This window comes from Liolophura sinensis, chromosome 1, assembly GCF_032854445.1.
Source record: "Liolophura sinensis isolate JHLJ2023 chromosome 1, CUHK_Ljap_v2, whole genome shotgun sequence".
Classification (NCBI taxonomy): domain Eukaryota; kingdom Metazoa; phylum Mollusca; class Polyplacophora; order Chitonida; family Chitonidae; genus Liolophura; species Liolophura sinensis.
The window spans coordinates 18,217,506-18,233,450 of record NC_088295.1 but is presented as its reverse complement, the minus strand read 5'-3'; the positions used below and the strand labels follow the sequence as shown (position 1 = coordinate 18,233,450).

At 43.0% G+C, this 15,945-nt stretch overlaps 1 protein-coding gene across 11 annotated transcripts in view; it reads right to left on the bottom strand.

Moving 5' to 3' along the window:
• Positions 1-7,032: 7,032 nt before the first annotated feature.
• LOC135461418 (zinc finger MIZ domain-containing protein 1-like) overlaps positions 7,033-15,945 on the bottom strand; it is a 119,724-nt gene continuing 110,811 nt past the window's right edge. For all 11 annotated transcript variants that reach the window (XM_064738508.1, XM_064738515.1, XM_064738516.1 and 8 more), the window contains 9 exons: positions 15,671-15,806; positions 15,124-15,334; positions 14,316-14,421; positions 13,910-14,064; positions 13,537-13,604; positions 13,154-13,308; positions 12,600-12,722; positions 11,477-11,931; positions 7,033-10,833 (listed from right to left, as the gene is read on the bottom strand). In XM_064738508.1, coding sequence (XP_064594578.1) covers positions 10,675-10,833; positions 11,477-11,931; positions 12,600-12,722; positions 13,154-13,308; positions 13,537-13,604; positions 13,910-14,064; positions 14,316-14,421; positions 15,124-15,334; positions 15,671-15,806 — 1,568 coding nt within the window. In that variant the 3' untranslated portion in view covers positions 7,033-10,674. The remainder of the gene's footprint in view (positions 10,834-11,476; positions 11,932-12,599; positions 12,723-13,153; positions 13,309-13,536; positions 13,605-13,909; positions 14,065-14,315; positions 14,422-15,123; positions 15,335-15,670; positions 15,807-15,945) is intronic.

Here is a 15,945-nt window from a genome sequence, read left to right as displayed (position 1 = left end):
AGAGCCGTTCACGTGACACATATGTGCCGACGGACACACTGATCCAGCACCAGCAGACTTCCCTCGAGAGCGCGTCATTTCAAGGCACGTCGCCCATGACTTTCATTCCCTGTACGTAACGCCGTTTTTTCCAACTCTTGCGCAACAGGCCTTCACAAGGGTTGTGCCATTTTGGCAAAACTGCCAGGCAAACGGTGACCTCGCTGTATGGCAGCACCCCGAAACACATGTAACCCACTTCCACCAGATTTTTTGGTGTAATAGTCGATGCAGGTTCGAGACATCGTGGGGTTGTGACGCTCCATGCAAAGGTAAGGCGCGCCGCTGTCGAAAGTGAAGTGTCAGCACCATTTTACCGTGTTCGAATGGCAAGGGTGGGCCTGTCTCGTCCCTAATATCGATTTCCACCGTCAAGAAATGTTTGCGCCGCACGCGGATGTATCCCACGTGTTGGAAGGTCTTAGAGATGTGCTGTCCGTACTTCCCTTTCGTGGTGACCAGCCGCAGCAGTGGCACCAACGTATGTCCCACCACGCGTGGTTCGACAATGTCCGTGTGCACGTACAACCTTGGCATGGTCCTCTGTAAACCAACGGCACCAACAGGTATCAAATCCACCCGCCCCATTATCCAGTCGTACGGTGAACTCAAGAGCTGCTTCAGACGCGGGCTGAAACTGGGCCCCAATTCTTTCCTAAGCCGCACGGCATATTTTCCACTGCACATCATCGAAACTGAACGTCGTTAGACTTGGGCAAGGCGATGTTTGTGTTAATAATCAAGCCTGTCAGGACCTTGGCGAGCCCTTTGGGTGAAGAGTAATAGCCTGCTGGCAATTTTAACTTATGCTTAGCGCGGTGCGAGTCGTCTTTGGAGTCTATGACATACCACACTTCCTCTTGCCCAACGTTGAACCAGATGCGGGGGCACTGTATTTCTAGCAACCCACATTCCCAGTCGCCACTCAAATGCATGGGCTATGGCAGTTTCGTGGTGAAATGCGCGAAGGTATTGTTAAGGAAATAAACGAGCGAGCTCTTACTGGACAGCATCACGTAAAACATGTTGGTGGGGTGATCTCCTCTGGGCGGACTGACCGTCTTTCCATCTGGTGCGGTATTTAATATGGATTTCACTTTCGCGGTGGTACGATGGCTGGAGACGGACGCAGTCCGGATCACCGCTATTGTCGCCCCGTGGGTCGTATTCGTCCGTGGTGGTGGTGGTGGTGAAGGCACAAGGCTTGGTATACAGAGAGGCAAGAGGAGTGGTGCACTGAGAGGCAGGAGGGTGAGAACAGGCGGGCAAAAGCAGTGGTGTTGTAGAGGATTTTTTCCCGCACCCACTCGCGATTGTTCGATCGCTCGGTGTCTCCCACCATGTTCGATTGCGTACCCAGTCTTGTGGAATGTTCATGGCTCTCAGCCAGCGGGTGAGGTTGCCCCGACCCGTGGGTTGGAAGTGTTGTCTTTCACACAAGGCGCCGTACACCAAGTCGATCATGTTAATCTTGAGGAAGGTCTTTCCATAGATGGCCAGTTCTTCGTCGTCCTCCCACCCCATGGAGGGACTTTGTTTGATGCGCTGGAGAAGCCGAGCAGACTTTCACTGTAAAGCGATGGGGACGTTCTCTGGAATCTCCGCCTCGCTCAAACGACCGACGGACTTGGCGGCGAGCTGGATCGTCGGACTTGAGTGCTGCGCGGCTTAGTATTGATCTTTGAACACATGGTACCGTTGAAGGGTGTGGCGATACTCCTGTATTTTCTCATCGTCAGAAAGGGTCGTGTCGCGGAGGATCCATGCCATCCCTGAGTCGAGCGTGTTGTGGGCTTTGGCGGTACTGGGCACGGGATACGAGGAGACGGGTGTTGGCTGCGTGAGCGTGCCTAACAGCCGCGGCTCGACCAATGCCATTTTCTTGGCGTGCTCCATTACCGTGTGCTGAGACCAGTCCGGTGCCGCTGTAACTTCGCCTTCTGAGCTCGCGTACGTGGAACTTTCCCATTTAACACATTCTTCGCACATTCACACAAGCAACGAAGTAAATCAGCATCATTGCCGCGCAGAACGGCGCGCCAAACCGCTGGGATGGCTCGAGCCAGGAGGGAGAGCAAGGACGCGTAACACTGGAGCCCGCGTGACATCGCGGATGCTGACGTTAAAACAACTGATTCAGAGGACCGTGCGTACGAGGTTTTTTGACTTTGGCAGGTAGGCGTGCCGAATATCTCCGGGGTAGATGTAGGTGCAAAGTCGCATCTGCTCGGGTGTGGCTTGGTTGAATTTCACCAGCAAGTACCCGAAGCCATCTTTTTGACGATCGTGGTAATTTGAGACGCATCTCGCGGGTTGTGTACATCATGTAGTGTGCATTCAGACTGATGGTGCGATGATCTTTGGCTTTGTTGAACAAGTTCTGCACGATGAACACAACGCTAACGTTGGGGTAGTGGCTACCTTTGGTAAAGAGCTTTTTCACGTGTTCGTCCGCTTCGGGCATCAAACTGTCCACGCCGACAAGCTCCCGTGCCCCCGAATCGAATGCTGACGGGCTGAGCACACCTTCTTCAAACCGAACGTTAGGTAACGTGGCGTACAACGGCTACCGTTCCCCGTAACACCAGACAACGCGTTGCAGGGGTGGATGAATGAGGGACTCAGCATGCTCCACAAACTGTTTCACAAACACGGGCTTTCCACACCCGGTCGGTCTTCTGACGATGCAGGTAAATGGATGCTCTGATCGAGTATCCATGGTTGGAGAAGCTGGTCTAGGCCGTGTCGTCGTACGGGTGAAGGTGAGGTACAGTGTGGAAGGCCGCTGTGGCCGCCGCCGCCAGGTATGGCGAGGTAGACGGGCTGCTGCAGCTCTGCGCCATGTTTGGTGGAGAATAGGCGGGTGTGGAAACGGTGCCGAGGTCGTGTTAGGGAGAGGTGGTCTAGGGCGGGGTTGGGGTGGACTGGGAGATCCCATAAATTTCGAACCGGGAAATGGTGGGTTGACCCGTGGACGCGTCCCGTTCACTGGTTAACGCCGTGGGTGGCGGTGTACACGTCAGGACAGTGCTGCCGAGTCCCTATGTTGCTCGGGGGCGGAGGCGGGGGCAGTGGTGAGGAAGAAAACTTCCAGCCCAGCGGCTAACTGAGGAGTTGCACGCTGAGTTCCGCGACCAATCCACCTACCAAAACTCTGATGTACAGGAGAACTCCGAGCACGGTTGCCACGGTGCCTCGATTCTTGCTCAGGCCTCATACGCACTGAACAATCCCTTGAGGCAGACCGATGGGAGGTGATAGACACTCGCGGGATTTGACGTCCGTAGCAGGCACTAAAGAATTTAAGCTGGGTGGATAGGGCTGGACGCCGCTGTAAGCCACTGGGCTGTATAATGCATGGAGAGTGACATCAACAGGGTCTCTGACACATCGTATCTTTCTCGGTCTCATTTCCATGCTAAAAACAAACACGCAAGTGTACCGTAAACAAACCACCTGTTGTATTTACACCAGTGTACGTGCATTTGACAAGGAGCGGCTATAGAGTAGCGACGCCTGGTTGGAGGGTCGCTACTCGTACATTAACGTGGGGAGAACAGTGCCTAAATAATACTGCTGAATGGGCTGGGGATTCTTGACGTGCCAGCAGACGTCTTTGGTGTAAGCTCGCGACACCTGCAGACGTCCCTCATTGACAAACATACTACAGAGTACACCCGTGTAGCCTCGAAGGTCGGTGACGACGTGCACCTATTCTTTCCACCATTGCGTGGTGCGCGGGTTATTCAGGCTAGAAAGACACAAAGTTTTAAAATACATCGTTATTCTACTGCTGTCACCCAGGGGGCAATACAGCCATCAATCAATCACTTACGGTGAACTACCCATAGCTAAATAACACACACGGTGTAGGTGGGAAATAACCAACGAAAAAAAGACCGGGAATTCAACGTCACAACGACATAAAAAAAGGAAAGCACAGTAACAGAACACAGGCAGTTGCAGCAACAAAAAGACACCTATCAAGTCCATTAAATTGTGCCTTGGTGTGTGTGTGTGTTTTATGCAGGGGAACACGTCCGGTCACCGTGCGAAATGTCTCGCGATGACGGTGGTGAATGAATTACCGATATGGAAATCTTGGTAATGGTCTGTGTTCTCAGAACTCGCATTGTGTTAAACACATGGGTAGAATGATCACCGTATGCCATGGTAAGGGGTAATGGTGGTACCACTCACAAGTAGGCGCCGAGGGTAAGGAAAAAAGCACTTACTCCTCTGTGGACCTCGACGGTCACGGAGGGCTTGGGAGAGTAGGCTGCTTTGTGCTTCACGTACATCCGGGCGAAGTGAGAGTTGGCCTTCTTGATAGGCGTCTCGTGCAAAAACTGACGCAGTTGTTGCTTCACTTCCGTCCCCGCCTCCCAAGGTAGTTGTGCCTTGCGGGCCTGGCGCATGAAATTGACGAGCACGACTCCCTCTTTCAGGTCACGGATACGGGATTCGTCGACGATGGTAACTGTCACCTGTTGGTCCTCGGTCGTTCCCTGGCGTTGTTTGTTGTGGCCTTTGCGCTGTGACTGTAGGATTCTCAGCTAATCAGCGTCCATTCTATATCCTTTGAAGTCTTGTCCTACGTCTACTCTACTCTGCACCTGGAAACGAAATCCGCGAAAGTTGACCCATGAAGTTTACTTCTGCACGAAGTCAAACTTGTCTGCACTGGCTCATGCATGGAAAGCCTTTTAACCGTTACTTCATAAACATGATTAAATTTGGATTAAGGATTGGCTTACCACTTACCACCATTGGATTACCACTCGTGCGCGTGATAAGCTACTGCTAGTTTCTAAGGCATTGGGATACACTTCATGTGATGCGACATCCCGTTTCAAAAACGTGAATTTTCTCAAGAATGATATACAGACACGCGAACACGAGTCCTGATAATATGCGAATATGGCTCCAATGCGTGATTTCACCATATCTGAATTTCACACAACTATCTTTGAAACCTAGACAAAGGTAAATATACAGACACGCGAACACGAGTCCTGATAATATGCGAATACCGCTCCAATGCGTGATTTCACCATATCTGAATTTCACACAACTATCTTTGAAACCTAGACAAAGGTAAATATACAGACACGCGAATACGAGTCCTGATAATATGCGAATACCGCTCCAATGCGTGATTTCACCATATCTGAATTTCACACAACTATATTTGAAACCTAGACAAAGGTAAATATACAGACACGCGAACACGAGTCCTGATAATATGCGAATATCGCTCCAATGCGTGATTTCACCATATCTGAATTTCACACAACTATCTTTGAAACCTAGACAAAGGTAAATATACAGACACGCGAACACGAGTCCTGATAATATGCGAATATCGCTCCAATGCGTGATTTCACCATATCTGAATTTCACGCCACTATATCTGAAACCTAGACAAAGGTAAATATACAGACACGCGAACACGAGTCCTGATAATATGCGAATATCGCTCCAATGCGTGATTTCACCATATCTGAATTTCACACAACTATCTTTGAAACCTAGACAAAGGTAAATATACAGACACGCGAATACGAGTCCTGATAATATGCGAATATCGCTTCAATGCGTGATTTCACCATATCTGAATTTCACACAACTATCTTTGAGACCTAGACAAAGGTAAATATACAGACACGCGAACACGAGTCCTGATAATATGCGAATATCGCTCCAATGCATGATTTCACCATATCTGAATTTCACGCAACTATCTTTGAAACCTAGACAAAGGTAAATATACAGACACGTGAACACGAGTCCTGATAATATGCGAATACCGCTCCAATGCGTGATTTCACCATATCTGAATTTCACACAACTATCTTTGAAACCTAGACAAAGGTAAATATACAGACACGCGAACACGAGTCCTGATAATATGCGAATATCGCTCCAATGCGTGATTTCACCATATCTGAATTTCACGCCACTATATTTGAAACCTAGACAAAGGTAAATATACAGACACGCGAACACGAGTCCTGATAATATGCGAATATCGCTCCAATGCGTGATTTCACCATATCTGAATTTCACACAACTATCTTTGAAACCTAGACAAAGGTAAATATACAGACACGCGAATACGAGTCCTGATAATATGCGAATATCGCTCCAATGCGTGATTTCACCATATCTGAATTTCACACAACTATCTTTGAGACCTAGACAAAGGTAAATATACAGACACGCGAACACGAGTCCTGATAATATGCGAATATCGCTCCAATGCATGATTTCACCATATCTGAATTTCACACAACTATCTTTGAAACCTAGACAAAGGTAAATATACAGACACGCGAATACGAGTCCTGATAATATGCGAATATCGCTCCAATGCGTGATTTCACCATATCTGAATTTCACACAACTATCTTTGAGACCTAGACAAAGGTAAATATACAGACACGCGAACACGAGTCCTGATAATATGCGAATATCGCTCCAATGCGTGATTTCACCATATCTGAATTTCACACAACTATCTTTGAAACCTAGACAAAGGTAAATATACAGACACGCGAATACGAGTCCTGATAATATGCGAATATCGCTCCAATGCGTGATTTCACCATATCTGAATTTCACACAACTATCTTTGAGACCTAGACAAAGGTAAATATACAGACACGCGAACACGAGTCCTGATAATATGCGAATATCGCTCCAATGCATGATTTCACCATATCTGAATTTCACGCAACTATCTTTGAAACCTAGACAAAGGTAAATATACAGACACGTGAACACGAGTCCTGATAATATGCGAATATCGCTCCAATGCGTGATTTCACCATATCTGAATTTTTGAAGTTTTCTGTGCGTCTATAGCATAGTACTTGGGAAATGTACGCACGCTTCATTATCGAGATGTTACAAATACATTATATACAACACGTTGCAAATTCAAGGCAAATAAGCTATCACAGACAAACCGCAACAAACTTGGTTCATTCATATTTGGCATTTTATTAGATAAATAATGATCACATGAAAGGGACTAAAGTACTTATTTGGTGCAATAAGACCCCCGGAGTTATGACACTGAACGATCAATGATTTGTAGTCTTTCTGATCCCTAATCTCTGTACAAAGACAAACTGAAGATGGTTATCAGTGATGACAGCGAAGGGCTTACAAAAGGCCAAGTACAAAGTATGTAAGATATGAAATAGTCATCAGTATTGCAATCTGGATTTACAGACTAAAAATATTTATTGCATACCCAGAACAGACAAATCTCCTTAAGAGGTGAAAGGAAAGAAATGCACAGACCCATCACTGGTCAGAAAACAGACGATACTGGTATAGAGTTAGCACATGTACAGCTTTCCATCTGCTGTATACATCCATTCAACGGCAGTGGGAAGGAAAAATTTAATAGGTTTTCTAAGTTAATAAAAGAATGCATGAGTTGGTGTGCAAGAGATAACAACCTTGTGCTTTGCTTGTGTTTGGTTGGCTCAGTTCAATTCGTTATAGAGATATTGTTTTTAACTCAATCAAGGAACGAAGAAAATTTGTCTTGAGAAGAATGATGGGAAAGCAGATGTTCCTGAAAAAGAGAAGGATAAGGTAGTTGTGTGAAAAGAAAGTGACAGACATGATAGATCCGACTGATAAAATACCCATAACTAAAACTGCAGACCAACAAGGTCTTTTGTCACCTACAGCAGAACGATGGAGTGAACACAAGTTTTTAGCACCTTGTACATGGTCAAAAACCAGTCCAGTGCATCAATAAATAATCTGGGTTCTTTGCTACCAGGAAGTGTTGAAGTACGGTATAGGAAGTATGTGATCTTGATAACAGGTGGTGGGGGATGGAGGCTCATTGTGTGATGCCAGCGAACAAGTGAATATTCTTTGAATGGCTAGAAAGTGGTATATCTAAAACAGGACACAACCTGGGGGGTAGACTGAACCAGGTTAGATTTAGAATAATAATATATATATTTATATATACTTATATAATCTACTACCTATCTAGCCACTCTTAGTCCACAGATGGCCGTTATATTGCAATTTACTCAATTTATACACCATTTTACAAGTCATTACGCAAGACATTGGACGACAAAACAAAGTAATATTATTGAGTTCTTAAAAATTGCAATAGTCAATTTGAATATTTTACAACCATACATGAAAGGTTTTATAAATAAAACATGCATGATCATACACTAAACATGTCCAGTGACAAAAGTCAATGCCACAGTTACATAATTTAAAAGCATAGACATACAAGTTAAAACACAGATGTAACAAAGTCTGGTCAAGCATAGACAACATGTGGTCGGTTTTGGTTTGTCACATTTTAATATAATACAGTTTTCACATAAATACTTATTTACATAACAGATGAGACCAACATTGTCCCTGTTGTCAATATAATTATTTCTCTTATTTTGATTTCAGAGCGGATCAGTTCAGAGTCCTTATGCCAGCGATATGGGCTCTCCTGGGAGATTACCTTGATCTGGCCAAATTGTCATTTGGTGAAATCATAGCAAAAGTTGGCTTAACTTAATGATCATGCAACCTGACAGAAGAATTTACATAGAATATTCCAGATTTTTACGGCTTTGTGTAGATGACTCAAGTGACCCAACAGGTTTCCAGGTCATCAATGACTTCATTCAGAATGATGCATGCATAAAATCAGGTCATAACTGTCTTCTGGATTTCACCATTACGAATATAACTAGATGCATGGAAAGTAGTGGAATTTTTTTGCCTTGAATTTTCACAACCCAGTTACGACAGTTATTCTAAATCAACTAAATGGTTAAAATTTCACCCATTTTCTACAAACTAGAAATGACATAACCCTGTTGCATTTTCACTTAGTCAAAACATCGCTTAGATTGGACACACATTGTGCGCTGAGTGCAAGATAAGCCTTTACTTATCACAAGCACAATGCATGTAAAGCATTGCACATTTTACCTCCGATTAAAAACATTTTAAGGAATGAAAATATTTCCATTTAGAGAACATTCAACTTTGGTTGCCTCAGCTTATAATCTGTCTCTTGAATCAAGATTCAGACTTTTGGTAGATTAGCTCTTGTATAAAGCTAGCCACGATAAAACCACTTCTAAGAAAATCAAATTTTGTATGTACAGTTGCCAGAAAAAATGCATAACCTCACAGCTTCAAAGTAGGCTTCTTTCAGAGAATATTGCAAGTTATTATATGGTTTCGCCGAGGTAAACTGTGTCATGGCTCCTAAAACGGTTGTCTTAATAGGGATAACCTACAGCACACTCAATGATCTAACATTAAATATAATCTGCAAGGTCTTTTTGTTGAATTATTCAGGCAATCTGGATACAGATCATCTATTATCGCTAATAGATATTTGAATGATGCCATTCATATAGCCACCAATGATAACAACCTAAATGCTTTTGCACTTTGCACAATTTTTGACAATCTTGTATATGGTTGGCTTTTCTGTACTAAATGTTGCCCAAAGACAAGCTAACAATTATATGCTAATCTCAAGTGCTCTGGTATTTCACTGCCAGAGAGACGAGATGATCTGTGATGATATAGATACGAGGTTCATTCTACTGTCTAATTATATAACTGTCAGACACACCTAGCTTTCCAGGTTATCTGCTGTATGTTTAGTGACATGTTCAGCACAAATACGAACACTGTCTGGCTGACTGGGAATGAAACTGAGCTAATTTAATACAAATATTGATATGTTGGACAAATTGACCTAGCAGTTAATACTCATCCACAATATTGTCAATTCAATGAAGTATCATTTTCATAAAGCACAACATCTGTAGGTAAGTGTTCTTTGTGCGAGTCTAGGTACACACCTGTGCAGGTAAAACCACTGAACTGAAGCCACAAGCATGGGATACAATCAGGCTTGGAGACAGTAAAATCACTGATGTGTGTGTACTTAACGGGGCAGATGACCACTGGTCAAGACAAGCTCTACCCGACTCAATGAACAATGATCAGAAATATTTCACACGTACGCCCAGTCCACTGCCCTGACACAAGGAAGCCCTCTGTCTGGCTCGGTCAAGTGTACAAGCTACATGTACATACAAGGGCCAAACATTAAATATAATATATAGAGATTTATACAGTCACATATGTACATATGTACCTAGTCACATGGTATATTAAGTATGTATGGCTAAAACATGTGGTCATTGCTGCCCTTTGTAAATATGAACAATAGTCATTTGTTAAATGTCACTGATGAACAGTTGCCATTCCCGGTCCTTTCATGCTGTGCTGAGTTCAGTTCACATCTGACTGTCCCACTGGCCAGTCAGATTGGCTGTCCATCTGGTAAGGGTGCTCTTGCAAGCAAACCCTACTAGCTGCTCTTGCAAACAACCCTGCTAGTTTCTTTTGCAAGTGGCTCCACCACTACCCTTCAAAACAGCCCCACCAGCTGCTCTTCCAAGCAGCCCCACTGGCTCTTCTTTCAAACAGCACTTTGCACACGTCCCCACAAAGCACATCAGCTGTGTTACTGTGGCGTCTATAGTCCCTGTCCACAGATTCTCTTCAGCAGCACATAACGATGCTGTCTCTTCTCAGTCCACAGCATGGCTAAAATCAAGGTTCAAACAACGCTAACAAATCATCACTGTTGCTAGCACTGTTACCATTTGCTGCCGTGCCATTGGTTCCTCCACCACTGACATCTCCAGAACTATCAGGTGGACCAAGGTATGATAACAATTCCATGGGATCACCGATGTTCTCTGGTAGGAGCTGAAACGGACAATAATGATTCATGTAAAACAGGTCTCTGGTGAGGTTAGGAAAGCAGCTTAAATAAATCAACAGAAAAAAAGCAATTTGAAAAAGTAAACCTAAATAAATTTAAAATAAAATCATTTTGTATAAGGAGCTTAAATTAATGAACAAGAAAAGCATTTTGGAAAAGGAGCTTAAATAAATGAACAAAAATTAACAAAAAAACCCATTTCAGTGCAATAGTTACACAAAAATACAAAGCTAATTCACCTGCAGAAAATATAAATACACCAATACAGGACTCGCTTAAGATTTTCTCAGTTATCACTGAAGAATTAGAAATACGTCCAAAACGAACAAACGCATTTTACTTATATAATGACTTATTTGTTTATTTGATGACTGTTTTAGGCCATACTTGAGACTGTTTCACTTATACGACGATGACCTACATTATTGTGTGAGGAAAACCTGCGCTATCCAGGTTTCAAATATATATACATTATTTATAACAGAAGACTTATCACGAGTATTATGGGTAAGGTTAAAAGTCTGGTAAAATATAAGATACACCTTATGCAGTACCTTTATACAAGGTGAAAATCAGTGTGCCACAAACATATGTGCCACCATATTCACAAAATCAGATTTTACTCACATCCAGACCCGGCGTTGAGGTCTCCCCATCAATTATGGCTGCCGGGTCAAAGTTGAGGTCATTGGCAGGGTTGGATTCCGGGTTAGGGGTTTGAGCATCGCTGGTATTGTGGGCGGTATGGTTTGGAGCTGGGTGGTGACTTAATGGATGACTGCCGTTGTTGTGGGAGAGTGGTTGTGATTGGTTGGAGACAGGGATCTGACCAGTCATGTTAAGGTGAGGCTCTGACGGGTGCTGTAAATGATGATCTCCGGGGCTTGGTTGGGGAGCGAACTGTCTGTGTATCACACCTTTATTGAACTGTTTATCAGACTGATGCATCATCTCCTGAGGGTGCATGTTGTCACCCATGTGGGAGAGTGGTCCTGAGAAGTCCATTCCTCCTGGAGGGTAGCAGCCTGGACTTATGGGGGGAGGTCCCCCTCCAAATGACCCTCCGAACCCTGGACCTGATCCTGTAACAGGACAACATGACACATTTACACTAACTGATTGCCAATACAGGATTGTTTCATCTTAAATTACATGAACATAGACTCAAATTCAAGAGAAAACTCAATAAAGCCCTTTCTGACTTCAATCAAAACATGATTTCACAGCTTATATTTTGGTCCTCAAAATTAACATTTTTACCACCCCACCACTTCATGTTATCTTACAGCAAATACATCAAAATTTGAATTTCCAGTGCCAATAACTAAAGCGCTATGACTAGGTTTTAAGTTATGATTTTAGCCAGAATTGACTTTTTTCAGCCCCATAGCAGTATCAAAATAGTGCAGAAAAGTTCTACGTACTGAGCTAAATAATACTGGCCCAATTTCTTACTCACTTCAAGTTCAAAATCACACAAACATTGACATATCAACATCAATAGATAATGCACACATCCTGCTAGAAAACCTGCAAGAAGATGGGCTTCATGGAGGGTTAATAATTAATGAACAGGTGCTATTTGCCGGCAGTGGGAAGAGGGTTCACGGAAAGTCTGTCATCAGTCTTCATGGCTTCGAGAGAGAGTTTGATTAATAATGCAAGATGCTTTCAGAAAAAACAAGAAGCTAACCATGTGCCTTCCCTGGACTGATGCTGCCATTAAAATGAAGCAGTGTTTGAGGCTTACCTGCAGGCTGGGGCATGTTGTATGGAGAGGGTTGATGACCCATGTCCCAACTACTGGACGTCGGCATTGTCATACTTGACGGCGACATCGGCTTCATCCACCGTGCATTCATACCACATGGGTCTGCAACACATAACATTTACAACTCAGATTAATACTAGCAATAGTGCAGATTCCCTAAAGGTTTCTGATCACATCACAACCCTATCTTAAATAAAGATACACCAACACACTTTAAAATAGAGCTATTTCATACAGACTTTTTTTTTAAAAATTACTGTCAAAGGTAAATTTAAGATTTCCTCAATTTCTGATAAATTTTCATCAAAGCGTGTGTAAAATTTCATGTGCAAGTGTGAACAGTCTCCCCCTTGTATATTTCAGATCCAGTCTAACACAATAACATAAAGGTTTTGTTTTCATCAAGAAACAGGCCACTGACCTATGTTGATAGTCTTAAATAATTCACCTTTGTTTGAATACGCAGCTAGTATTTATTTATAAACTTTCAGTTTCAGATACCACAAACATAAACCAAGAAATCAAACACCTACCAGCTTCTTCATCCTTGATAGAATTTTTCAGCTGTACAGGCTTCCAACTCGCTGTATTATCAATGGTCACCTCTTCAAACTCTGTGTTCCCCAAATTAGTTAATATACTCCAAATATACTGGTCTATCTCCAAACCCTCCAACAATGCCGCTTTACTGAAAGCAGAAGAAAAATCTGCGGTTAGATGGTGCCCCTATTAACTTCTTTAAGCAATATTCAGTTGTTTGGAGAACAAATTGTCAACTGACGATACCTTGTGCTTCAGTCTTGTATATTAAATTGACTGGCCCATTTTTTTTTCTTTTACTCCAACACAGGTGGATAATACAACATTTGATTTAATAAGGCTATTAATCAAAGCAGCTTGAGTAAGTCAGACTTACTTGCAAACAGGACACCTCCATGATCCTCTCTCACAGTTTAATTGCAAATATGATTCCAAGTCAAAACACTGTAAGGTACAAAAATATAATTTCATCAATTACACAACCTTCTGAAAATACAATAGCATTAAAAAAATGCCTATTGGTGCATAATTGGAGCACTTTAGTATTTACAGTGAGACATCAGAGGCACATTCAGTTTGAAAAGATTTGAAAATAACAATATATATAATAGTCAATCATTGCAACATGATTTTTTAGCAAAACCTGAAAAAGTATCCAATTGTCTGAAATAAAATGGACCCCTTCCAAAAACCCAGAACTGGACACTGTCATTCACCATAGGCCATTTTGCAGAGTTGTTTCCCCTTACCTGAATATGTTTGCAATCGTGCCCCCTGGCTGGCAATGTAATCCGCCGGAAGGTGATTGGACACTTGAGCGATACCTTAATTGCTGTTTGCTCCACACCATCTTCTTGGTTTAGTTGGTTGTTACTTGCAGCAACATTTGTGAAATTCCTTTTGACTGTAAGACAAGGTTAACAAAAATCAGCCCACACAAATGAAGGCAACATAAAATATGCTTAGCAGTTGTCCAGTTCTCAGCAATAAAATTAATTGATCAAGCTCTTAACAGCCTCATGATTTTACTCAAAATTTAGCCAAATAACTGAATTCAAACAAACACAACACAATGGGACAACAAATCTAGACATAAGTCTTCTAATTGGCAAATTGTAACTGAAAAGAAAACTGTTTACACATTTCTTGACTTACTTTTGGTAATGCAATGGTCAGCAGGCAGCAGTCTCTTCCTCAGCAGACCTTGCAACACTGATCGAACACTCGGCCGGTGCACCAGTTGTAACACAAACAAGTGAGACTGTGGAAAAAAGCACAAAGATGTATCAGACCAGAAATACACAAGTACACCAATGTATCAGACTAAGAATACACAAACACACAGATGTACAAGACAGGAAATACACATGTATCAGGCCATAATCTGTATGGTGTATTACAGTACAGTAACTTGCACAACAACATGACTGTGATCTGATGTTAATGGTGTATTATAGTACAGTAACTTACACAACAACATGGCTGTGACCTGATGTTGATGGTGTATTACAGTACAGTAACTTGCACAACAACATGACTGTGATCTGATGTTAATGGTGTATTATAGTACAGTAACTTACACAACAACATGACTGTGATCTGATTTTTTTTTTTTTTTTTTTTTTTTTGATTGGTGTTTTACGCCGTACTCAAGAATATTTCACTTATACGACGGCGGCCAGCATTATGGTGGGTGGAAACCGGGCAGAGCCCGGGGGAAACCCACGACCATCCGCAGGTTGCTGGCAGACCTTCCCACGTACGGCCGGAGAGGAAGCCAGCATAAGCTGGTCTTGAACTCACAGCGACCGCATTGGTGAGAGGCTTCTGGGTCACTACGCTGCGCTAGCGCGCTAACCGACTGACTGTGATCTGATGTTAATGGTGTATTATAGTACAGTAACTTACACAACAACATGACTGTGACCTGATGTTAATGGTGTATTACAGTACAGTAACTTACACAACAACATGCCGTGACAGTGATCTGTATGGTGTTCCGCCCCGGCTGACACACCTCCTTCAGATAGAGGGGCTTGTGAGACGTCTTGTTCTCTCCCCTCTCTATGTCTAGAGGTTTGGCATTCACGCTGACCGTCACGGATGCTGGCCAGTTGGTATTCATCTGCCGATCCTCGTGGTGAAAACACTTGAGCTGTAATTCCAAGTCTGACCTATGCAAACAAAAGAGGCAACACCAGAGTGAACTCATGATCTTCCAATAAATAAGTATATACATAAGCAGAAGAAAAGAATGCTTTGACTTAAATTATGTCTGCCTGCAGTTGGTTGTGGGTTTCACCCGGGCTCTGTCCTATTTCAGTGAAATATTCTGAAGTATGGCATAAATCATGAATTAAGTGAATAAATAAATATATATATTATAAGTGCTTGCATACTGAATACTTTTTAGTAAGCCAAACTTATGAGGTCTGTCAGAAGTAGATTTGTGTATTGAACACACACAAGGTATGATAGCAAAGAACTGCAATGCCTTTCATGCCACTTACCTCCACATGAGCGTTTGATAGACAGATTCACGGAGGTGGAAGACATGATTACTGACAGCCAAATTGTGCTCCAATCGAAAAGGAGGTAAAACTACACCATCTCGAACTGGAAACGTCAACCTCAATTCCTCATTTTCTGAAAAATGCGAAAATTCAGTTATAAGTATATGGCAGACATGTCATAAAACTGATATTAATATAACAAATTAGGTGGGGGTGGGGGGAAAGCTAATCCTTGGGACAAAGACATCTTTGATCAACCCTGGATTAAGTCA